This window comes from Eschrichtius robustus, chromosome 10 (assembly GCF_028021215.1).
Source record: "Eschrichtius robustus isolate mEscRob2 chromosome 10, mEscRob2.pri, whole genome shotgun sequence".
NCBI classification, from domain to species: Eukaryota; Metazoa; Chordata; class Mammalia; order Artiodactyla; family Eschrichtiidae; genus Eschrichtius; species Eschrichtius robustus.
This window is the reverse complement of record NC_090833.1, coordinates 19,755,896-19,781,928: the sequence shown is the minus strand read 5'-3', so window position 1 is coordinate 19,781,928 and position 26,033 is coordinate 19,755,896. Positions and strand designations below refer to the sequence as shown.

General features: G+C 52.7%; 1 protein-coding gene across 3 annotated transcripts in view; it reads right to left on the bottom strand.

Moving 5' to 3' along the window:
- The window catches only part of WHRN (whirlin), an 87,819-nt gene that overhangs the window by 5,434 nt on the left and 56,352 nt on the right, over positions 1–26,033 (bottom strand). For 2 of the 3 annotated variants that reach the window (XM_068552613.1, XM_068552614.1), the window contains exons 4-7: positions 16,497–16,699; positions 15,360–15,396; positions 13,973–14,185; positions 12,943–13,152 (exon numbers count right to left, since the gene is read on the bottom strand). In XM_068552613.1, the coding sequence (XP_068408714.1) occupies positions 12,943–13,152; positions 13,973–14,185; positions 15,360–15,396; positions 16,497–16,699 (663 nt within the window). Of the gene's footprint in view, positions 1–12,942; positions 13,153–13,972; positions 14,186–15,359; positions 15,397–16,475; positions 16,700–26,033 lie in introns of all 3 variants that reach the window. The other variant, XM_068552612.1, reaches the window with a different exon arrangement.

The following is a 26,033-nucleotide window of genomic DNA, read 5'->3' as shown; positions in this document are numbered from 1 at the left end:
TCTCTCTTTTAATTTTAATGGTTTTGTGCTGTGGGGGAAGGGGGAGAGGGTTACGGTTTCAATGGAGCTTATTTTGCAAACATGCTCATTTCTTCCTTCCTTTCCTACCTCACCGGAAGCCTAACGCTCCCTCAGGTGACACTGAGCTGCCATCTCCAGCCACCCCGGGATGCCCAGCAGTGCTCCTCTCTAAGCTGGGCTCCTGAGGGCTCAGCAGAGCTACTTCTCTCCACCTCACCGGGCCCAGGATGGCAAGGAGCCTCCACGACCATCACCGGGCTCAACGCTCAACTCTCAAGTTCAGCGACTGATACTGAGCAGTCTCAGTGCTCCAGACTGAGGGCCTGGGGACACAGAGGAGGTGAGATACCACCCCTGCCTTCAATAGCTTAGAGAGAGTGGGGTGGACACAAATAAGCAAGGAGGAGATTGCACAGGGTGAGGAGACACAGGCATATAATGCAGCTGGAGGGGTCATCCGGGAAGGCTTCCTGAAGGAGCGAGCACGGCTTAAAGCTGGGCAAAGGAAGGAATGATGGGTGTTTCAGAGGGAGGGGTGTGCATTAAGCAGGAAGGATAGAGGATGCTTGAGAATCTTCGGGTGGTTCCCCATGAGTCAAGAGTTTCTTAGACCTAAGCCTGAGGGCAGTGGGTCACCATGGAGATGTGGTCAGGTTTGCCTCCTAAGAAGATCCCCTTTGCTCACTTCCTCTCCAGCCACGCTAGAGCCATGCAGGCATGTCAGGGCCTTTACATTTTACACCGGCTGTTCCTTCTGTCTGGAACATGCTTCCCCGGGACTATCCACAAGGCGTGATCTGTTTGCTCACCTCCTTCAAGACCTTACTCAAATATCACCTCCTCAAAAAGGTCCACGCTGACAACCCCACCTAAAATCACAACCCCCACCCCTGCCCTGCTTTATTTTCCTCCTTTGCACTGATCACTATTCTTCACCCAGCAGCCAGGATGTAATCTTGAAAGGTAAATCAGACAGTGTCTCTCTCCAGCTCATAATCCCTCCAGGGTCTTTCCATTTTACGCAGAGGAAATTCCAAACTCTGCCTTCGCTGTGCCTGGTGACTGGGCCCTTTCTTGCTACTCTTCCAACAGGATGGGATGGTTTCTGCCTCAGGGCCTTTGCACTCACTGCTCTGCCTGCACTACACTCCTGGCTCACTCCCTCATTTTATTTAGTTCTGACCTTAGTGAGGCCTTCTCTGACCAGCCCTGTTTTCAAACAGCGTCCCTCTCCAACCCTCCCGTACCACCTCTGTCTAACCCTTGACCCTGCTTCGTTTTTCTGTATAAGATTTATCACCACCTGATCGGATACTATTGATTTGCTTATTGTCTCCCCACTAGGATAACTCCTCAAAGGCAGGACTTGTGACTACCTGGTCCCTACTCTATCCTCAGTGTTCAGGATAGTGGCTGCTTGGTAAATATTTACTAAGCAAATTAATTAATCCGCGAATGAATCGATGGGTGAATGAATTAACCGGTGACTCTGGCTGTCACAGGGAGGAGGCCCGAGCAGGCAAAGAATTGAGCAAGGTGGCTACGGTAGGTCACGGAGAGCAGTAATGGTGGCTTGAATGAGGGTGAAGGCAGCAGGTGGATGGGAGGAGCCCCCTGACTCCATACCCCTAGGGCAGAGGCTGCCAAGTCACTCCACACTGATCCCCATCTCAAATGAGCCTCCTGAAGCCTTAAACATTCTGGGTGGGCACAGGGCACGTGGTCAGCCATGGGAATCCACCAACCTACAAGATGCCCCGCCCTCCCGGCCCTGAGCCTTTCTCACCAGGGCTCCTCATCTGGTCCTGTGATGCCTCTGGGGCAACGCCAGGCCAGGACAACTGCCTTGTTTCATCAACAAAGCTGAGGCTTACGTGCAAACCTCAGCTTCCTGACCTCTCCCGCTCTCTCCAACACTGTCTCCTACACACCACCTCACGGGAAGACGCCCTGACAGCTTCCGTGATGCAAGGATGGGGGGATCCTTGAGGAGGGGAGGGCTGCTCTTTCACACACTGATTAGTGGTTCTGGCTTTTCTGAGATCGCACCCCGCTCTGCCACTCACAGGTGAGTGACACTGGGCAAACCACTGAACTGCTCTGTGCCTCAGTTTCCTCATCTTTAACATGGGTAAACAGCAGTCCCTCCCTCATGGAGTTGATGCATTAACACCTGAAAAATGCTCAGAACAGAGCCTGGCACAATATAAGAGGGGAGGTTATCAGAAGCCTGGGATCTTGCAAATCTGCCCTAGGAACCAAATGGCTACACAACGTGCCCTGGCCCATGTGAGCACTTCGATGGAAAGAAACAGTAATCCTTTCATACACCCCCTCCTCCAAAACCGTAATGAGTCCAGTGTTCCTAGGAAACAGTCCAGCTGGGCAACACAGACCATCTAGGATGAAGGTGAATGGTGAGGCAGGTTACGGGCAGTGACTTCCCAAGACTCGGCAGTTACTGCCTTGGCCTCAGCAGGAGGCCCCAAGGGGGTCATAGACCTGGGAGGTGCCTACACCAAAGACAAGAGGGGCCTCCGTCACCTCAAATGTAGCTAGCCACTGCCACCTGCCCCCAAAATTCACCTTGTAGGCACCCTGGGGTCTTAGATGACAGTCCACGGTTGGATAGAAGACATGGGATTCTGTCCTGTTCTGGCACTTCAGGAGCTTTGAATATTCATTTAGTTGATCAACAAGCATTTATCAGGCAGCCTTGACTTATGAGGAAAGCTCATGGGGGTAAAAGGTGAGCAGGCCACTGTGTCCCCAACACCCAGCAGAGGGCCAGGCATGATGGAGCTGCCCACAAACTCTTGTTCGGGATCACTGATGGGGCTGGCATTGTAATAGAGCCCATGGGAGGGGGCAAGGAAGGATCCTGATCCTGACAACACAAGCATGTTTTGCCGAGCGCTACAGGGAGGGCGTGACTTTTCTCTTAGAGAGAAGGACATCAGAGAAGTCCAAACTGTGGAGGGCCTACTGCATGCCAGACCCCTGCTGGATGTTTTCCTTACATGATCTCATTGATTCTCCCAACGACCCTGTAAGGCAGGCACTCTGACTGTCCCCACTCACATCTTTTACACTTAAGCTCAGAGAAGGCAGTGACTTGTCCAAGGCCACAGGGCCATTCTACAGCAGATCAGGTTTCTAACCCATGTCAGGGTGACCCCAAAGCCCATGCAACCTTACCCTGACCCCAGAATTGAATAGGGTCCTGATACTATAGGAACCAAAGGGCCCCAGGAGGACCCTCTCTGAAACAAGAGAACGCAGCCATCGCTGGCCCCTGGCCTCAGTCATTCCCTGCTGTTAGTGGCATCCTGGAGCCAAGATGGAAGGCAGGGATGGAGAGGTGGGAGGGTGAGGGTGGATCAGGGACAGACATCCGGCCCTGGGAGGAAGGCCTGAAGCGGAGCAAGCGGCAGACGGGTTGGAGCCCAGCCCTGCCAGACTCCATCTGCTGAATCCAGACGCTCAGGAGCCCCGAGTCCCCGAGCCATGTTCCTTGTGCATCTGAAATAGCTGCAGACAGCAGGCTAAGAACCCGGGGGATGCGTCAGCAGAAACGCTTCTGGAACAGGCTTCGAGAGGAGGATCAAGGTCAGAGCTCACGAAGGAGCCCGTGCGTCCTGGCCTCCTCCCCACCTCCCTCAGCCCCAGCTGCTTGGGCTGCCCTCCTCCCGCACCCACTGAGGCCAGAGACTAGCTAAGGGTTTAAACCTGGCGGCTCAATTAATCCTGCCAGGTGGAACCCTTCCTCAATTCTACAGCCGAGGTGACTGAGGCTCAGAGAGGGGAGGCCACCTGCCCAAGGTCACACAGTAAGGACGGAGCAGGAAGCTGAACCCTATTCAAGGTGTGAGTCTGTTATCCAGACTACTTCCCATGAGAGCCAGGATGCCCTCAAGACCTGCTGCGGTTGCTCCCCCATCTCCTTCCTCCTCAAATCTGCGGCGGTTCAGAAAATCCCCTTCCTTTCAGAGAGAACTCCTTTTCATCTGAGTTTGCCCAGTCAGGGCTCAGATACCCCAGGGTCTGGTTTGACGGAACTGTGGGGAGAAAATGAAATGAAATCATAAGGGGCAATCACCTGTGCTTGCCTCTGCCAGATGGACTTGTGATCCTGGAAAGGGAGGCCCGTAAGGCTGTGCGTGGCCCGGGTGCCACCTCAGCAAAATGAGGCCCTCCCCTCCCCTGCCCTCTTTCTCTCCCTTCTCTCCCCTCCCCTCTCTCCCCTCCCCTCTCTCCAGCCCAGTTCCGGGGCTCCTCTGCCTCCACCCTCTCATTACAATGGGAGGGCTCTTACATAAAGGTGCCATTTTCAGCTCTTTGTTCTTCTTGCTTCTTTACTCTGATGTCTGGACTACAGGCTCCCCCCACCTCCACCCCAAAATGCACCAGAGGCCTGAGGCTGGGAGTGCCCTCCCCTTTCTGTCAATGGGCAAACTGAGGCACAGAGTCACAAAGGCTTCTGGAAGGTCGGCAGTAGCGGCTGCTGAGAGGAAGAGGACAGCGGGAGAGAGAGAGAAACTAGAGAGGGAGGAGTGAGAATAAGAGGGAAAAAGAGAAGGGAGAAGACTGGGGAGAAAAGACCAAGAAGAGGAGAGCAAGGGGAGAAAGAGGAAGGGAACTTGAGAGAACAGCAAGAGGTGGTGGCCTCACCAGAGCTGGGGAAGGGGAGCTTGTCGCAGCCGGTAGAGCCAGAAAGTCCTGGTGTTCCTGGGGGGGCAGGGGGCTGCCCAGAGTGAAGGGGACAGGTCTGGGGGTCCAAAAGGATCACGTGGCCAGACCCTGGGGTGATGGCTGTGCTGGTGGAGACAGATCATGCTGTCCCAGCCTCTCTGAGCCAGGGCTTGGGTGGAAGTCTGGAAGCTGGAGGGGAGGGCAGAGGAGAGGACAGTGAGAGAAACAATCCTCAACACAGAGGGCTGGAACCTGCACTCGCTGGCGAGGCTGAGGCCATGGGAACCGGCACTGGGCCTTTTAGCAGCTTGTCCACTCCTGCTACCATGTTTGGCCACCAAACCACAGAAGCAGAAAAGCCCCCGGGAAGATGGTGCACAAAGCCCTCCCGAGAGGCGGGTGTTACTGCCTCGTCCCAGCACAGCCCATGCTTCCTTCTGCCTCCGTGCGTCTCCCTCCCAGTGGTCTTAGGAAAAGGACGTCATTCAGTGGACAGAGAGGGTGACCCAGAATCTCCAGGTCAGGGACGGAAGAGCCCTTAGGACAGGCATTGGAAAGCAGGGCTCCAGGAAGGAGTCAGAAGCCGGTGAACCTGGCTGGGGGAAAACCCTGCATCTTTTATTTTCAAACCTCTAACCGAAATGTAGCATCTCCTTCCTTTATGAACGGAGGCAACACAGCCCAGCAGAATCAGCAGCGCCTGTGACACTGTCACAGATCTTTCGTAGCACATTGCAGAGGCTGCAAAGTCCCATTTATGCTCATATGGCCTGACGATTACAGCTGTTACCGACCTGCTGTCAGACCTTGTTACTGGGCGTGATGATAAAGAAGCACGTGTTTTACCATTTGTTTCCATATTTGAAAAAGGCATTTCATCATCTGATTTGTTTCCTTTGTAATCCTGTGTGTTTTAAACATTTAAAACTGTTATCCTAAGAACGGGTCCCAGGGCTTTGCCAGCTTGCCAGAAGGGTCCATGGCACAGAAAAGGTGAAGCCCCCCCACCCCCCCCCACCCCTATGTCAGTGTTTAGTCCAGCTCTCCTAGGTTATAGCCGGGCAAACCCGGGCTCTGAGGGGAGCAGGGGCTGGTCATGTTCCAGCAGGCTCTGACCTCCATGGACGTGGTTCTTTTTGGTGGAAGCAGCTTCCAGCACTCGCAGCGCCCACACAGGGAGAATGCTCCTCAGAGCACTGGGAGGAATGGTCCTTATTTCAGACGCCGGCTGAGGCGAAGCTGCGGCCACCCTGAGGGTCACTAATGCCTGCGGTGAACCTATGGTTCTGTGCTCTCGCACCACCCTCCGACCCACTTATCAAAGTGTGAATTATGGAAATGATTTGATTCGAGGCTGCCGTCCTCACTGCCCTTGCTAAGCTTCGTGAGGGTGGGCGCTGTTGTCTCTTGTTCCCGGCTACCAGAGCCCCGCTCAGAGCCTGCATGCAGGAGGTGCTCAACGAATGCTTGCCACATAAATAAGGAGCGGCAGAATGACTGAGTAAATAGATGGGCTCCTTCCTGCTCCCCCTCTAGGGAAGAACTTGCCCAGAAGAGGACTCCTAAACTCACCCGGGTTGGACCAGAGGCAGATGCAGCAGGTGGGATGTGTACCTCTCATCATTTGCTCCCTGTTTCTGGAAAGAGCTGCCTTGACAGTCAGGGGTCTCTGCAGCTGGAGGCGTCTGAGACAGGCCTGAGCGCCTCCGCCCTCCTTTGGCCCCGGATGAGGGGGAAGGCAAGGAGGCCATGGGGAGGAGGCTGACACTGCCAGGTGCTGACAGCCACGCCCTGCACCCCCTTCTCACCTTACTGCAGGCGAGACGGGCAATGGCCTTTAGAGGCAGGGTCCCCACCTCCAGCACCCTTTAGCAAGTCTGGGGAGCCCCTTTCCAGGTACATGAGAGGCCTAGAGTGCAAAACCTCTCAAATCCAGGAGGAAGAGGGCTGTGGGTAAGGCCAGGGCAAGTTCCACTGCCACCCCGACCTCAATAGCATCTGCTCCACGGGTACAAGGCTGGCTTTGGCCTTTCAGCCCCTTTTCCTCTGCAGTGCCCTTTGCCAGCCTTTAGAGTATCAATAGAATCGGCTCCTATATAGTCCACACCTGTAAGTCCACCCCTACTCTCAGTCTCCATGACAACCTGTAGGTGGCCGGCCTTAATCAGCCCACTGTACAGGTGCAGAAACTGAGGCTCCAAAAGCTTAAGTTGCCTGCCCAAGGTGAAACGGCTACCAGTTGGGAGAGCCAACCCTGGTGTGTGGGATTCCAGAGCTTGTGCACTTAAGCCCCTCTGCCACAGGCCTGCTCACACTAGATGAGGAATTCAAGAAGTGTCGGGCAGGCCTTTCTTCTTTCACACAGCTCTCCTGGCCGACATCTTTATGGGAGGGGAATGATACCGTTTGGAGGCAGCCAAAATTCCCAGGGCTGACTCTCTATTAGACAAATGGAAAATAAACACAATTTGTTGAAGGAGGAAGGCTGCATCTGATTTCCTTTGATCGACTGTGTCTGTTTGAGGGAAAATGGCTGCAGAATAAGCCACGTTTAACCTGGGATTGATAACCGTGCAGCACGATCCAGGGAATTTGGGTTAAATGGAAACCGGCTCCAACTGGGGCATCCGTCTGCGGCATGTGGGTCACGAGAGCCAGCCGCCTGCCCCCTTGCCCGTCTGAACGCCAGAGCAGAGGACATTTTCCTACGATGTGGGAGGTAACTGTTCAGGAGGCTGGAACGTTAGAAGATGATCCTGGGTGGCCAGGGAATGAGGTTTCATTTCGGTTTCTGCTTCACATTTCCTTGAACTCCGCTCTGTGCCAAGCCCTGGGCTGGCAGTGGGGACACAGACAGGAGAAAGATGAGGTCCCTGCCTGACCCCACCAGCTTTCCCTGTGTACTGGGGAAGACACTCAGGCAGAGGTTAAAGCAACATGGCGGGCGTTTTAATGGAGACGTGAAAAGCACACGTGCTCCACGAGGGAAGGGATTTTGGCCATGATAATGAAATGTTTTTGGCTGTTGTCCATCCAGATTGTGGGGCACGTTTGTTACTCAGCATCCCTGCAGCAAAAGCTCACTAATACATGGTGGTGTTGCAGACCAGTGCCTGGCACTTAGCGGCAAATGAATTAATATTATTTTAAGCTCGCTCTCAGGAGGAATGATGCAGCCCTTGTTCAAATACACAGGTAAGTGGTGGGAACACAGGGCTGCCATTCCTTGCCATGCCTCCCCTGGAATATTTTCCAGAATCTCCTGACAAGAGGACTCTCAGAGTTGGAGGAGACTTGGGGGTCTGCCTGCATCGTACAGATGGGGAGACTGAGGCTGACAGTGAGCGAGGGGCTTTCCTGAGGGTGCACTGCGTGGTGGGGGCAGAGAGGAGGAAGGGTGTGGGCTCCTGACTCCCCGGATGGGCCTGGTGCCCTGCATTCCTGCATAGAGGGGCTTCCAGGAGGAGGTTTCTGTCCTTGGCTCCGCATGCAGGCAGCATGGGGTGTCCAGTCTGAGACCTACTGTGGGTGTGGAGGGAGGGTGTTCCCAGGAGACACTGAGGCCAGGGCTGACCAGGCAGCAGGAAGAGCTGGCGCCTGCAGAGCCCGTCATCACGCCTCTTAGCAGCTCAGGCTGCACGACCTCCCCAGGCCCTTCCTGGGAATGAACCTGTTCTTGGTTCAAAGCCATCCCTGTCTGTTCTCAACAATCAGCGGCATCCTGGTGAACTAAGTCAGATCATGTCAGCCCCTGCTCTAACCTGCCAACGGCTCCCATCTCACTCAGACGCGAAGTCAACATCCTCAGCACATAATCCGCCACACTGCCCTTCCCCTTGCTTACTGCTCCAGCCTCATGGCTTCCGGACTTTGCTCAGACACTCCAGGCATGCTCCCACCTTAGGGCCTTTACCTTTGCTGTTCCCTCTGCTGGAAACACTCTTCACCAGCTGTGGGCAGGGCCTTCTTCCTCACCTCTTTCAGATCTTATGCAGGTGTCACTTCCTGACCATGCCACCCCCTCCCCAAATCCCCTTTCCTGTTTCATTTTCTCCTTAGCGCTTTTTACCACTTAACATACTGTGCATTTCAGTTATTTATGTGGTTTAGTCTGTCATTCCTGCTCTACCCTAAATTCCGTAATGGAAAGAATTTCTTTGTTGTTCACCACTGTATTCCCAGCACCTAGAACTGGATATAGCACATAGCAATCACTCAATTGATATTTGGTAACAGAACAGAAGGAAGAGAAAGAGAGAGAGAGGATAGATAGATAGATGGATAGATGGATAGATGGATAGATAGATAGATAGATAGATAGATAGATAGATAGATAGATAATGCCTAGCAAGCATCTGGTGAGCTGCTTCAGGGAAGAATCGCAACCAGACTGCAGTGTTAACAGCACCAGCTCAGAGGTAAGCAGGCCTGGGTTTGAATCTACATTCCACTGTTCACTAGCTGAGCAATCCTGAGCAAGTCACTTCTCTCTAAGCCTCAGTTTTCTTCTCTGTAAAATGGGGATCATAGCAGTACTTGCCACACCTAGTTACTGGGAGGGTCAAAGAAGATACAGTTGGAAAGCATTATCATAGTGTCATGGAGATGCTTGACAAATGCCAGCTACTATTATTATTAATAAAGGCCCAAATTATTAATATGGACCAGGCTCTATGCTGAGCACTAGGGATTCGATGGTAACTCCAGACACAGTTGTTGCCCTCAAGCAGCCCACAGTCAAGGCGGGTAACCAGCCAGTCTTGTACAAATTACTGGAATATAATGACACAAGAGCCATAACAGCAAGAAGCCCAAGGGGCTGAAGGAGCCAGAGGCTCAAAGTCACCCCCCTTGAGAGGATCAGGGAAGTCTGCTTGGAAGAGGTGGCATGTGAGCTAAGGGCTGAAGCACACACAGGAGCTAGCCAGGCCATGTGAAGTGAGAAGGAGAACACTCCAGACAGACAGATTGTGTGGCGTATGCGAAGGCCGAGAGGTCTCTCAACAGCTCCACAGCACAGAAATTATCATCCTCATTTTATAAAACTGAGTTCAGAGAGGTGAAACTACTTCTTGAGGTCACACAGCAAGGAAGTGGCAGAGCTGGGATTTGAACAGAGGGCACTCTCACTCCAGAGCCTGAAAAACCTGATGAACTGGCAAACAGGAGAGACAGTGAGCCCCAGGAAGAACCCCAGCTCCCCACCAGGGCCGGGCGCGGGTGTAAGGAGGTGGGGGGAAGGACCACAGCCCCCTGCCTCTGCCCCAGCTAAGGCACTCCCACAGCCCCACTCGGCAGGAAGGACGGTACCTCCATCAGGTCTATAAGCCACAGCAGCCGCTCCTGGGGAGGAAGGGTGGGCAAAAGGCAAAAAGAAAAATACATCAAATAAATATCAGGGATGGAATGGGCACAGCAAACCCCCTTCCCAAACACGCACACACACACACAAAGGCAAAATAAACAAAGGGATTCTCCAAGTCCCTTTTTTCTTTACTTGGGATGCTGTGGGCAAGGATAAAGAAGGGGTGAGGAAACCCCACTGCTACAATCAGCATGGCCTCTTTCTAACTGCCTCCTTGAAGGAAACCAGGGGTTCCTCACTGCTCTGCAGAAATAACACGTGTCCTTAAAAAGGGCCTTCAGGAGATGGTCATGTCCCCGGGGGCAATCCTGGGACTCTCTAGCAGTTGAGGCTAGGGTCATTATTCCCACTTGGCAGATGGGAAAACTGAGGCTAAGCAAAGGGAAGTGACTTGTCCAAGGTCACACCTGCAACTGAAAGGCAGAGCCCGAAGGAGGACCCTGTTCAGAAGCCTCGATCAGAGAAGACCCAGATTTCAGGGAGGCCCAGGCCCCGTGGTGGCAGAGAAGCTCAGCGTCTGCAAACTGGAGCCCTGGGCTGTGCGTGTGGAGAGCACCCAGCGGGGATGAAGTTTGGAGGGGGAGTGGCAGACCCTCAGCCCAGTGCTTTCCAGAAGCCACCAAGTGCCTGCAAGGCCCCGGATACAGGGTGGTTTTTCCGGCCAGGCTGGGACAGTTCAGGAAGAACAGAGGTTTCCTCTGCCCTCGGGCTGTGGGCAGCATGTCTGGGATGTTACTCATCCTTTACTCCTCCCAACAAGCTGGGGAAAGCAGCACGGCTGCCCCAATGCGAGGAGGGAAACGGAGGCACTGCGGATCGAGGCAGCCTTTCCACATCGCCTCTCCTGCCTGTACGATGTTCTCTCAGCACCCACCCCTGAGGGCTCGCCCTGGTCTTGGTTAGTCCTGATCTGACATGCCCGTGCTATCCAGTGGGTCTCAGACTCATGGTTATTCCCATTTCAGAAGCTGGGAGACCCCTTCCATCTGTCCCACAAACTCCCTGCTCAAAATCATCCCGTGGCCTTTCTGAAGTCTGCCTTTCCCAGGGTGCTCCAATCCATAGAGAGGGTCTCTCCGGCAGGGCAGGGTCAACTGCCACAGCTGGAGCTCAGATGGCCAGGGTCAGCGCTCCCCAGGTGCAGGAGAGACCCCCGGGCTGGGACAGGGTCATCGGAGGCCAGTGCTGAGCTGGGGCTGAGACCCCTGCCCAGAGCCCTTCCTGGGTATAATAGTTACCCTGACTCTCCTAAGTCCTGCAGCCCGGCCTGCCATCAGGGCCTCGGGCTGCCGTGGCCAGAGCCACCAAGGACCTCAGGTGATTTTACCCACAGGGAAATCAAGGCCCAGAGAGGGTGGGCTTCAACCTAAACCTCTTGCCTCCCAGGTTAGAACACACCCCATCCCACCCACTGTATTTCTCATCCCTGATTCTAAAGGGACCATCCCAGAATTATAGTCGGCAATCCTCCAAGTTTTAGAGCAGTGACTGATGGCTCCTGAAGCCCCACATGGACATTATCAAGCCCATCTCTGTGGAGTTGGACCCAGAGAGAAATAAACCCTCGGGCCAGGGCCCCCGCAGCCTGAAAGCAGCTCACACCCGTGTGCCACATCAGAGCCAAACACGCAGCCCCAGGCAGGAGGCAGCCTTCTCCCCGCCCCAGAGGAGATCTGCTCAATCCGAAGCGTGACATCGCCTCCACTGCAGCTGCGTCCAGAGCCAAGAGGAACATGTGGCAGCTACCTGGTCACCCCAGGAAGGACGAGGACTCTTGGGGGATGAAGGTGACTTGGGATGGTAGGGATAGGAGGTAGAGGAGTAGAAGTTGCCCCAGAAACTCAGATCCCCAGGGCTTAAAAAAAAAAAAAAAAAAAAAAAAGCTATATTGGGAGCTGGAGTCCCAAAGGGAAAGGCACACATGCTCCAGGGCTGTCTCCTGGTGGCTGCAAGCTCATCTGTGCCCACTTACCACCTGTGTCTGCAGGTGGACATCACCGCAATCTCAGACCTCCTGCTCCCCCAACAGGACAACGAACACAGTCTAACAGAGATTCCACCCGTAAGAGCTCCCAGTTCAGTGTCTGGGAGTAACAGCGTTTAAGGAACTCGACTTTCCCACTCGCTTTCCACAGCAGAGAGATGCCGAATGACCGACAGACAGGAAAGGAGAGGATGGAGCCAAGCCGGCTCTCCTGACCTCCAGCTCCGGCTCTTCCCACTGCACGGACCTTAGTAACTGGCTGTTTCCCATGACGGATAATAAGGCATTTCCTCTGCACCTTCCTTGCAAAGGCCTCCCGGGGTTAATCTGCCTCTGAGCATGCTGGGGGCAGAGTCACACCATGAGATGGACCAGATGCTTCTCTAGGGGCTGGTGCGTCTGGGAGAAAGTCAGGCTGGGCTTTGGGGCTCCAGAGAATCAGGAGGGTGTGTCTCAGGGAAGATCCCAATCACCAGGACCACGACCACAAATGCCCTGTGTGGTCTCTCGTGGGATCCTCGCATGGATTGGCATTATTTTTTCTATTTGTCTCATGACCTGTGTTTTTCACCTTTCTCCCCCAGCCTGCACCCTATCCCCCAGACTGTGAGCGCCTGAGGCAGGGCCACAGCTGCCTTGTTCACCGGTTGTGTCCTAGAGCCCATGCCTGGCGTGCAGCAGGCACCCAACAATTAGAGGAGATTTTCACAGGTGAAAAAACCGAGGCTCAGAAAGGCAAGGCACAGAGCTGGCAAGGGGTCGAATGCCAGCACAGGCTCCCAGTGCTGGGATTCGAACCTGGATGGGTCTCACTCCAAAGCCATATTATCTTAACTCCCCTGCTGGCCATCAAGCCAAGGACGGGGAAGGGGCAGCTCACCCTGGCTGAGCTGACAGTGGTGGAGGTGCCGTGGCTGCCCGTGGACGAGCCTGTGTCGCTGCAGGAGACCATGGAGCAGGTGTCCCCGGCCACAGGGCCGCGGGGCTGCCGTGCCTTCATCGACTCGATCTCCCGCCTCAGCACCAGGTGGTTGAAGCGGTCCAGGTCTTGCGGGGAGATGGTGCCTCTCACCTCAGAGAGGAGCAGGAACTGGGGGCAGGGAAAAGCCGGGCACTCAGCAGGGAGCTCCACCAGCAGGTGGGACGGCCCCCTGCCACCCCAAATGACCTGCACGCAAACTTGGCCGCCGGCCTCCCCTCCTTCACCCTCGTGGCTCCCCACTGTCCTAGGAGAAAAGTCCAAGCACCTTCGCCTGGAGGCCGGGCCCAGCATCATCTGACCCCTGCTTCCATCATCTCACCTCTTCCTCCCCGGCATCTCAGCCTGCACATAAGGCTGCAAGTCCCTGAACAGGAAGCCCCTGGCTGTCCCTTCCCCCTCCTCTCCAAATTGCGTTTCCTCTGTTAAGTCTTCCCAAATGTAACCACTCCCAGGGGATTTAATCACTTCTTCCTCGGTGCAGCTTTTGAACCTCAAACAGACTTCCACTAGAGCGGGGTTCTCAAAGAGGGCAGCACGGCACAGTCACTTGGGGGGCTCGTAAAAATTACTGGTGGCCGGCTCCCATCCACAGATGCGTGCGGTCAGCCAGCCTGGGGTGGGGCTTGAGCATCGCTTTTTAAGAGCAATCCAGACGATTCGAAATGTACACTCAGCATGGAAAGCCGCTGCGTTAGGGCCCCAATCACAGGGGACCTTAACTGACAGTTTCCCCAGGAGTCTGCGGGCTCCCCCAGGGCAGGGTCTGTCTCGGTCCCCAGCCTCCACCTGGGGCTCAGTTTGGGCCTGACTCTTTGTGGGTTCTCAGGAAAGGAGTGGGGGACAGAGGGCGGCAGGGAAGGATGCGGAGACCCTGAGAGCTGAAGCCAGGCGCCCCCAGCCCCGCCTCGCCCGAGGAGGCGCGGGTCACCTTGGCGTGGGTGTTGAGCAGCTCACACAGGGCCATGACGAGGGCCTCCACGGACACGCTGCCGCCGCGGTACTCCTGCAGGTAGTAGGCCATGGTGGCACGCTCCCGTTCGTTCAGCAGGTGCCGCGCCTGCTCCTCCAGCAGCACCTGCGTCTGGTTCCCCAGGCTGCTCAGGGTCACCTGGGAGCCGGCCGGCCCCTTGTAAAACCCCAGCTGAAAGACAGCAAGACAGAGGCCTGGGAATTCGGAGCTGCTCTGGAGGTAAATGGCCAGGCCCAGCCAGCGACCCCCCTGCCGAGGGAGGGGGTGGGTCCCTCTGAGGTCTCGGCCCACATGGTAAAGCTGCAGATGTTACCGGTATGTTCCCAGAGCACGCGGCCTCCTGCAGTTGCAAAGCGCTTTCACGGCTCATGTAGCACTTTTACGTATGTTATCTCATCAGAGCCTCGTGACCATGCAGAGTCAAGCAGTATGATTATTATGGTTCCCATTTTACTCTCTAGGTTGAAATATCTTTCTTGGTATGGGGATAATAGTAATTTTATTTCCAAAACATAGCTCAGATCTGCACCCACACACTCCACCCTTCAGAGGCACTGCCTCTGCCACCATCAGCTGTGTCTAAGACGCCATCCGGCCTCCCTCCTTGTCTTTTCTGCCTCTCTCTGTCACCTACACGGAGCTGCTGAGAGGACCTCGTGAAAACACAGATCTCCTCACCTTGCTCCCCTGTTTAAGCCCTTCAACGGCAACCTATCATTTTAGGTTAGCAGGCAAACCTCTAAGCACGGCCCACTAAGTCCTGGGTGATCTGGCTCTTCCACCAACAGGCCAAGTGTGGCACCTGCCTCAGGGCTCTGGCACATGCTGTGCCCTCTGCCTACGTCATCCCCCTCCTGCTCCTGCCCAGACTTTGATCTCACTAACCTCCACTTCACGTTCGGTTTACGGCCCAGACACCGTGTCACTACCTCAGAGAGCCTTTGCCCTCTCCCTCTGGCCTCTCCCCCAATCTAAACTAGGTGTCTCTGTCATTCTCTCTCATCAGACGCAGCACCTTTCCTGGATGGCACTGAAAGTCTTTTGTGATTAGATACATGTGCAGTTTTGTTTTGTTTTTATGTGTGTCTCCTTCACTGGGGATAACCTCCACCAGGGTGGGGACCTGATCTGTTCCGTTCGTGCCGTTAACCCAGGTGTCCAGGGCGGTACCCAGAACCTGGTGGCACTCACAGACGTGTGTAGGATGGAGGATGGACAGTCAGAGGGCTGCCCAGATGAAATGAGATCGTGTCCGTGAGTCTCCCAGCCCACCCTGCCAGACCCAGAGCTCCCCGCATGGGGAGCTGTGAAGAAGCTGAAGACACCCAGACAGAGAGCAGCCTACCTTGTTGGTCCCCTCTGCTGTGAGAGCCCCAGGAAAGCTATGAAGAAAGACAAGCATGTTCAGCCTCATGTCTGAGCAGTTCAAACAGGCACAGGGAAGGGAACGGCTGCTTTGCTGCGGGATGAGCAAAGCTTTGGGAGAACTATGGCCTGCACTCGCCGGGGCCGCTCAAGGGAATATCAACCCCTGGACAGACGGGCAGCTTCTGTCCTCCTGACCAACCATGTGGATGGCATTTCTAAAACCATGCAAGGTGGTCTCCTGAGTTGTTTCCAACCCTACAGGGGCCAGGGAGGTAACAAGGAGAGGAGAGACTGAATGGCAACTGCCTCGTGGCCTCGGGGTCAGGCCAACATTAGGGAGGGTAGGGATGGGGTCAGCTGGAGATGCTGAAGTGCAATGCGCAGGTGCAGCTTGGCTCTGGTCTATTTTCACAAAAAAACGTGGGCTCAAGCTGCCAGGATCCCTGATTTTCAAGAAGCAGCCAGAAATCCAGTTCTTTTTCATGGGAAACCAGATGACCTTTTAAATGTTGGTAACTAATTTTTTAAAATTATAATACTGTGCAGGTGAAAGGAAGAGAGGAAGGAGGGAATGAAGAAAGGGAGAAAGAGATGCTCTGGGCGTGTTTGGCTTGGGGGCCACCAGCCAGTCTGAGACTTCTGATGGAAATCCAAAGGTGACACTTTACATCATTAGCAGCTACGCAGCCCACCTGGCAACTGTATCTCACTTTATGACTCCCAAGACCCTTTCACCCAAGTAACGCATGGGATCCTCATCCACACATCTGGGATGGGGGCTGGGGTTATGACTCCCACTCCTCAGACAAAGCAACTGAGGGCCAAAAAGTACGTTATGTGATTTGCTGGGGGGCAAATAAAGAACGGGAGAGCCGGATCCTGTGGCTCAGCTTTCCAAGGGAAACCAAGGCCAGGAAGGGAGAAGGGATGTGCCCGAGGTCCTGCCCGGCAAACGGAAGGGACCCCGGGGCTGGGACCACAGGCTCTGAGAATCAGTGCAGTCTTCACAGGTCAGGGCATTGTGCATGGCGAAGAGGTGGGAAGGGCTGTTACTGGCTTTCAGAAATGGCCCTGGGGTCCTGGGGCTCAGAGCGAGAGAGCAGGGCAGCCACACCCTGTTGAGTTCGTGGCGGTGTCCCCGATCCGGGAACCGGCCATCCACTTGGTCTCGTCGACGGTGGTTCGGGCATTGGGCAGCCTCCCGACGTCCTTCACTGTCAGGATGAGGTGCTGGGATGACTTGAGCAACCTGACCGCTTCGTCGTGCAGGATGCTGAGAAAGCTCTGCCCATTCACCTCCAGAATCTGGTCCCCAACCTGCCAAGACCACAACACAACACAGTCACCTGGGCTGTTTGCAGGACACCAACACATCAGGGCTTCAGAGCCCTGATCCCAATTCTCCTCCTGGGTAGCCTACCAAGGAGGTCACCAAGCCTCAGAGAGTCTATGCGTGTGCTTGAGGTCATACAGCAGGAGGCTCAGAGAGGTTATGTGAATTCCTGAGGGTCACACAGCAAATCGGTGGTAGAACCAACTGTCCAATCCTGATCCTCAACTCATGTTCCTGTCACTAGAAAGGGCCACCTCCCCTCAACTTAGCAATGGCTTTGAGGGATGTGTCTGTGAGACTCCCAAGGGTCCCCTTATCTAGAAAACAAAAGCCATTTCAGAGGCCTGGAGGTGGGTGGAATTGGGGGTAGGATGAGGTGTGAAGGCAGAGTTCCACTATTTTCCTTTTACACTTCTACACTGTTAAAATTTTTACAAGCATGCTTTCTTATATTACCTTAAAGCGTAAACATCATTTTAAGTTACTCAAGAAAAAAAGCAATAAATGAGAAAACTAGCCTTCCGTTAAAGGAACAATATATTGCTTGGATTCTTATGACAAGAAGGCGGTTTGGGGCTTCCCTGGTGGCGCAGTGGTTAAGAATCCGCCTGCCAATGCAGGGGACACGGGTTCAAGCCCCTGGTCTGGGAAGATCCCACGTGCCGCGGAGCAACTAAGCCCGCGCGCCACGACTACGGAAGCCCTCGCGGCTAGAGCCCGTGCTCTGCAACAAGAGAAGCCACCGCAATGAGCAGCCCGCGCGCAGCAACGAAGACCCAACGCAGGCAAAAATAAATAAAATAAAATAAATAAATTTGAAAAAAGAAGGCAGTTTTATTTTGTAACATAAGAACATATTTTACAATGAAAGGAGTAAAAAATAGAAAAAACGAGCCTTCCAATAAATGTAAGTATGTGACAAAACCAGAAGAGGTTGGTTGGGAAGCTGCTGCAGTGTGACCCGGGGCATGTCAGAAGGACGTGCAGCATGTTTAAACTCGGAGGTTCGGTGCTTTTCCTCTGTTCACCGATGGGTGACCAGAGGGGGCTGCCCAGGGTCACAGCCCACCGTGGCCTTGAAGGGCAGCCCCATAATGCCAATTATTTTTTATTTTTTATATTTGTTTATTTATTTATTTATTTGGCTGTGCCGGGTCTTAGTTGCGGCACACGGGATCTTCATTGCCGTGTGCGGGATCTTTTAGTTGTGGCAGGCAGGCTCCTTAGTTGCGGCTCACAGGCTCCTTAGCTGCGGCTCACCCGCTCCTTAGTTGCAGCATGCATGTGGGATCTAGTTCCCTGACCAGGGATCAAACCCGGGCCCCCTGCATTGGGAGCGTGGAGTCTTAACCGCTGGACCACCAGGGAAGTCCCCATAATGCCAATTATTCCTGGCCGCTTTTCCTTCTCCCCCCCCGTCCCAGCCTGCTGATGGCACATGGTCACCCCCAGGGGCGTTTTCCAGCATTTTTCAAAGCAGAATTTGGAAAAGGTGAGCCAACTGGGAATTTGGAAGAAAAAGAGAATAAGATGTGGTGATGAGGCTGAGAACTGAAACCCTGGTCCCCAGTTTATCATCTTTTCTTTAACCCCTCACCTGCTGTTGGGGAGTTTCCAGAACAGAAAGTGGTTACAAATTCAGACTTTCCCACCCTCCTCTGCAGCAGCCTTGATGTGCTCAGAGAAGGCCCACTGCATCTTTGCCTCCACAACCCCCATTCAACATTTCCTGCACACCTACTACGTGCCAGGCTCTGAGCTGGGACACCATGCACAGCCAGACAGACCACACCCTGCTCTCAGGCTGCTCAGCGGACTCCGTCTTGTGCTGTAATTGGGTTTTCCCACCAGCCTCTCCACACACTATGTCTCCAGGGCCCGGCACACAGTAGGAATGCAGTAAAAATTCATCAAATGAATGAAGAGTCAAACACCAGTCCCTCCATTCCTAGCTCCAGGACCATCTCTGCTGCAGCTCAGTGGGGACCAACACATGACACCAGCCTGGGGCCCCAAATTTCAAACCACTTTTAACCAGATGCTGACTGTATGTCAAGAACCTCGTCTGTCCCTTTACATAGTTTTCCTTATTTAATATCTTTAATATCCTGCCAAGTAGGTATCATTGCTCTGCATCTCACCAGAGAGAAGACAGAGGCTCAGAGAGGTTAAGTAAATAGTCTGTGGTCACAGAGCTAGTGAAGAGGACAGCTAGGGTGTAAACCCAGGTCAGGTCCCAAGGCCCTAGTGCTTTCTACTGCTGGGCTGCTGTCGGGCTTCAGATCCAGCACGTCCAAAGCCTGCCATTCCTCCCTAGCCCTGCCCGCAGCATCCAGCTCTGAAAACCCACCCCCATCATAAACTCTGCCTTTATTGCCTGCGTAGATTCTCCAGGAAGTCTCACCTTCCTCCTCTCCCATCGGTCCCCTAACCTGGGTCCCCACCTGCTCATACCTGAGCTCCTGAGCTGGCATCCTCCTCCGTGCATTAACTTCTAAACTGGCCTCAGACCTAGCACCCGATAATGTGTCTTCAACTTTTTGCTTTCATGATATCCTTCCCGGCTTAAAAAACCTCAACAACCCCTACAGTCCAGGAAGCAGCATAACGCTATGGTTAAGGGTTTCAAAGACCATCAGATTCAGGTCCAAATCCTGGCTCTGCTACTTCCATGCCACATGAGCTCAAGCAAATCCCCCAATGAGCTTTTGTCCCTTAGTTTCCTCTGGTGTAAAATGGGGAATCCTAGCCCAGGATTGCCCCCCAAATAAATCTCTATAGTCATCAGCATGTGTTTCCCGATGCCACCGGCAATATCAACAATTTTTTTCTCTCTTTCTGCATCTTGGAGCTCCCTTAGTTGAGAAACTGGGGTCCCTGAGAACTTAGGCAACCCCAGCTGGTTTCCTTGTAAAGAGCTAGAGGTGAGACCCAACACCTGATTCGGGGCTTGGCACACAGCAAGTGCTCAATAAGTGCTTATGTGCGGAGGTATGGATTTCGCCACTTCCCACTGTGCCTCTCTCCCAGCTGGTGTTCCCCCATGCTGAGAAGCAGAGCTGTGTCAAAGGAGAGCTTCGCAGGCAGGCATTCGGGCCTTACTGAGAGCCGAGGGATGCTCTCAAGGCAAGGTCGGCCCCCTCGGCCCACGTCATCACAGTCTCCCCGAGTAGCGGCTCTACCTCTCCCCTCTGCCCCTGGTTGTCCCCCCACAGATCCGTGCTGGAGCCAGGCTGTACTTTTCATCTGCTGAAGTGCTCTGTTTCCTTAAGTATCCCTCTCAATAGCTTTGGCTTTTGTTAAGCTAAGGAAGTCAATTTTAGTCTTTCCCACACACTTTATTTCATCCCAGCAGTTTAATTAAAGGAAGTAACATCTGAGAGACCAGATAAGTGAGGGCATCCTTTTGTGAGCAAGCCTCTCCCTACAGGTCCAGGCCCGGGGGAAGCAACTCAATTCTACAAGCACTTACCTGGCCCTTCACAGCGAGGTGGAGAAGCAGGGAATGTCCCAAATATTGCATGGGACGTATGTACACTAAAAAAAGTATTCGCTCTTTAGCTGGAACTCAGATTTAAATGGTGGCCTGTATTTTTATTCGCTAAATCTGGCAACACTGAGGTCGGGGTGTCAGTAGCCTCTGGGGGCAATGGTTCTTGGGGGTGTGTGTACCGATTTAGTGCTATGGTTTCCAAACGTCAGTTACTCTCCCTTCCCTGAGCTGGGCACCTGTTATTTACGCAGTGCTGTGAATCACCTGCACACATTTACTGCAGCCTCCTCGTAAACATTAACATCCAAGAAATCAGTCTGCTGTGCTAATCACATTTCCCCCTAATGCCTGCTGAATGAATCCCTACCCGATCTGTGAGTCAGTGTGGGGTTCATGTGCAATCCACCTGGGAAACAGGTGTGAAGTAGGAGTCACACTCTGGAAACCCCAACTTAATGGGGGGGGGCGGGTACGTGAGCCCGTCTTCCCCATCTCTTTCCATCCTCTCCTATCTTTCTTCTTCTTCAGAGCCTGTTTTAAAACTGAAGCTCTGGACGGGGTTGTCTCCACGCAGCCCTCTGCAGCATCTGAGTTGGTCTGAGTGACTCCCATTTCTGTGTCCAGCTCTCTCTCTCATTCCCTCTACTTGTTGCAAAGCTTCCCGAGGTCCGGGAGCCCTGTCGGAACAGGCGTCTGCATGTTCACCGTCATTCAGAATTCACAAGCCACGTTCAAATAAATCCAGCGTCTCACCTGCTGCTCACAGCAGCCCCAGGCCAGCAGGCTGTGGAGTCGCGTCCCTACGGTCCAACAGAAAGATGCCCGTGGTTCTGAAGGCAGGCAGCCATGACACAGTGGCCGTGTGGTCCTGCACAGCTCAAGTACACTCCTCGTCGGTAAAAGGCACGTGATACTGCCCGCCTTTTCCAGGTCTCTGAGAAGCAAGTGGGACCACTCAGCACAGAGCCTGACACTCGAGAGGCTTTCGAGAGATTTTCATTCACTTCCCTTCCAAATGGCGGGCACAGGTTGACATGTCAGCTTGCTCAAGGTCATGGTCACACGTGGACAGCGAGCCAGCATTTGAGCCCAGCCTCTCCCCTAATCTCCCCCAACCCTGCGCCACCTTTACCCCACATAGTGTCTGGCACGCAGGAGGCATTTAGTAAACGGGAAGGGATTGCAGAGACCCCTCCTCTCTACTCTCCCAGGCTCGCTTCCACTCACTTCCCCTTTTCCTTTGGTTTGTGCAATGTGAAGTCCAGGTGGTGTGTTTAAAGGTCTTCATCTGGCTCTTCCCCTAAAGCACTCCCTCCCCACCAAAAAAAAAAAACCAAAAAAAAAAACCTAAGAGCTCTCTGTGTTTATTCATTGAAATGTTACTCTCTCCTTCCCAGGGTAGCCAGCTCCGGAGTTAGATAACCCGGGCGGGGGAGGGGGAGGGCGGATTTAAGGCAAAAAGGAAAAAGGAAAACGTGGCCACTGTCAGGCCTCCCACGGTCCCCTACGTATGGGGAGACAGGCAGCACAGGGACGTGTCAGGGACCACAGAGCGAGGCAACAGCAAAGCCCAGACCCTGAGGCTGATTAACCAAGGAAATACCCACCAGCCCAGAGCTGTCAGGACACAACCCCCTGGAGAAGGGAGAGACAGGAGCAGAGCGTGATGGAGTGTCTAACATTGCTCAGCTTTCAGACAGGCGCCGATGGGGAGGACGTAGAGGGATGAATAAATAAAGGAGGCTTTATTTTATTTCTCACCACGGGCGTCCTATTCATCACCAGTGATGAAGGAGCAGAGGATGGAGCGCGGGAGTGCCCTTCATTTTAAGGCAGAGGAAAGACTCCGCCATCATCCACAGCCACCGAGAGACAGGCTCGGGGTCGGCATGCTCCGAGGAGAGCGGACAGGGACTTTAACAAGGACAGGACACTGATTTCCCCCTGAACTTGGCCAGCCAACCACCAGGAAGCAGGAGTTCACTTCCGCTGGGTCTGAGGCCCCTGGAGCAGTGGAAAGAGCTCAGCAGGCTTAGGAGTGAGCTGGCCTTGGTAATGATTCCCTCTTACTCCTTAAGAGACTTGGGGAAAATAATGTTACCGCTCTAGGCCTTTCTTTCCTCAAAACGGGAATAAGACCAGCATCCGTGAAGAGTGTTACACCAACTAAATGAGAAGCCATTTGCTGTGTGGTTACTGAGCACAGACCCAGGAGTCTTGCCCTCGGGATCTAATTCCAGGCTCTGCCACTTCCCAGCTGTGTGACCTCGGGTAATTTCCCTGCCCTCTCTGTGGCTCAGTTACCTTCTCCGGAAAATGGGGAAAGCATCAGTGCCTACCTCATAGGTCTGAGGATTGATTAAATGAGTTAATACACTTTCCACTGTATCCCCAGCACCTAAAACAGCACCTGGCACATGGTAGGTGCTCAATGAATATTTACTGAATGAACACATACAAAGCAGGTAAAACAGTATCCAGCATCCAGTAAGTCCTCAATAAATGTTAGCTGCGTTTTTGAAAACCATATTTACCCTTAAAGTGACCCTTGGTCACTCACCAACCAAATATTGCAATTCTGCCTCCTCTGAGTCTCTCAAAGCCATACCCTCCGCCTTTCCACCTTCCGTGTCAACACTCACACATGATGGCCGCACCCACGAGGCACATACTGTCATCCCCATCTTACAGATGGGGAGGCTGAGGCCAGAAAGTGAAGTGACAACACCTGGGATTTGGCCTTCGTTCTGCCAGCCCGCCAAACCTCTGCTCGAACCAGTATCGGCTCCTCCTCGAGGAAAAACCAGCCTATCCTTCCACCTCTGACATGACCTCTCAGTCCCGGGCATTCTGCCATGCACACAGTAGGTGCTCTGTTCTTGCCTGGTGAAAGGAACAAACGAGCCCAAAGAACCCATGGAAGGATGGCAGCAGGGCTGAGCTCCCACATCAGAGGGAGGCAGGGGAGAAACCTGCCAACCACTCGACCCCTGTGCTGAGCTGGCAGGCAGGAATCCGTCCTCTCCGGATGCGCACACCAGTGGGAGCCTCGCTGGGCCAGGGCCCTGAGGAGGCTGACTTCAGGCCCCTCTTCACCACCTTCCCAAGACTTTATTGAAATGGATTTTGTGGCTTCAAATGAGGACTCCGCTGACTGTAGCATTACCACAACGAAAATTCAAATTCTATTGAAGACTTTTATTGCAATTATGAATCTTTAATAGTCTTCCATGTCAGGTTTAAAACTTAAATGGGCTTGTTTTCTTTCTTGCTTTTTTTTTTTTTTTTTTTTTGGTACAAGTGAGCAATGCAGTTTTAATGAGACACCATTAGTTTTTTCCAACAGTTCAGAAGTCAGTAAACCTTGTCTGTATTTTTTTAAAAAAAGATCAAAGTAAATGCTCAGAAGGTTCCTAGAACAAGCAAGCTGTGGGTGAGGGCTGGGTCTGGGTGAGCTCATCACACAACCCTCTCTGGTAAACCTTGCTCTCACAAGGCAGAACCCACTCAGACATGCCACGGATGGAACTGGCGGACCTGGTGCATTCTGACTTCCTTCTGGTTCCTTCTTCTCACACTAACACGTCCATTGTCAGTCTTTGCTTACTCTATTCAGGACATGGGCAGCCCTCAGAGAAGGCCTGCTCTAACCCCCAGGTCATCAGTGGAAAAACTGAGGCCCAGAGGAGGGGAAAGGACTTGCCCAAGGTCATACTCTGAGTCAATGTTGGAACGAGGGCAGAGAAGCCACTCCTGAGCTCTTCTCACAGGAGAGTTTGGCTTTCAAGTAAACACATCAGAGCAATTACAAAGGTCAAACCCAGGAGGAATAACAGCTATCGAACCCCTTGAGCACCTCGCTCAGGCCAGTGACCTCGTACAATTTGGCTCTACACTTAATAAGCACCACCTGAGGCATGGAATGGTATAGCCTGTTCTACAGTTGCGGGCAGCGAGGCTCAGAGAGGTGAAGTCACTTGCCCAAGGACACCCACCAATCAAATAGCAGAGCAAGATATGAACCCAGCTCAACTGCTATTCTGAGCCCCAGATTTGTATTTGCCTACTCAACATTTCACCTCAGATGACGCAAAGGCACGCTAAACCAGCACTGTCCGAAAGAACTTTCTGCAGTACCAGCCCCAAAGCCCTCATCGTAGTTTGAGACCATGCTGGGCTGTAAGCACTGAGTTCAGGGCCAGAGAACTGCACCCCCCCTTGCATGGCACACGGGAGGCACCCCACCAATGCCTGACAGAATCAGTAACTTGTGAATAAACAATTAGATGAATGGATGAACAAATATACGAACAAGCAAGCTAGTCCCCTTGCCCTTTCTGGTTTCTGTAGACAGGCAAGAGACATTTTCCATTTATGTAAAGGTCTAGTTTGACAAGGCCAGGGCATGTAGGGAGGCTGGGTACTTACAGCCTGGCTCTGTGCACTGCAGCAGGGAAAGAATATCTAATTTGTCAATCACAAGTAAGGGAAAGAGGTAAAAACACAAACCACAGTTTAGTTTTGGCTGGAATTTCACTCTGGGAAATGGTGCACATTTATCCAGTCCTTCATTTTGGAAGAGGGAAAACTGGGGTGAGGGGTAGAGAAAATATGTCATGGGTCTGAGGCCTCCTGGTAAGTTGGGGTAAAGCTGGCCTGGAACTAGCCCTCTCACCTGCTTTGTGCTGCTCCACAGACCTGTAAAAATCAGTGAGTTCTCAAATTCAAGCCTTCATATACACAGAGTGACCAATCCGAAGAGGTAGAGCGTATACTCTATGCTCTATACTCTACATTTATAATGGTGACAGAAGAGAGAAAACAGGAATAAACTTACCAGGAAATGTGCAACACACATGTGAAGAAAACTTATAACACTCAAAATGGACTCAACAAATTGGAAAAAAAAAAAAAAAAGATGGCCTGTTGTTGGAAAGGATTCAGCATCATTAAGATGTCAATCCTCTCTCATTTGAAAATTTAACATTATCCCCATAAAAACACAAACAAGCTTTTGCTAGATAAGCTGACATAAAAAGTTCATGTGAAGAAATAAAACTGCACATGGAGGAACCCTAAATGCATATGGCTAAGTGGAGAGAGCCAATCTGAAAAGGTTACATAGTGTATGATTCCAACCACATGACATTCTGGAAAAGGCAAAACTATGGAGACAGTAAAAAGATCAGTGGTTTGCCAGGGGTTTGGGGAAGGAGTGGGGGGATGAACAGGCAGAACACAGGATTTTTAGGGCAGTGAAACTATTCCTATGATACTGTAATGGTGGATACATTTCAGTATACATTTGTTGAAACCCACAGAATGTACAATACCAAGAGTGAACCCTAATGTAAACTATGGATTTTAGTTAATAATAACGTATCACAATGTGGCTCATCACTGTAATAAACGTACCACACTAATGAAAGATGTTAATAATAAGGGAAATTGTGTGTGAAAAGGGTGGATGGAGAAGGGGTATATGAGGACTCTATACTCTCTGCGTAATTTTTTTATCAACCTAAAATTACTGTAAAAATGAATCTGTTAATTTTTAATAATAATTTTTAATTAAAAAATCAAAATACGAGAATAGCTATGAAAACCCTGATACAGAATTGCTACCTTCGGAGGAGGTACCAGATACTAAATCCTGCTCTAAAGCCTCTGCAATTAAACGGTGGGGGACTGACCCATGAGCAGATGGACAGACAGGGGAACAGGCTAGAAATAGGCCCAAGGACACACAGAAATGTAGTACATGATAAAGGTGGCATCACAAATCATTGTGGCGAAGATGGGCTTTTAATACATAGCTCTAGGAT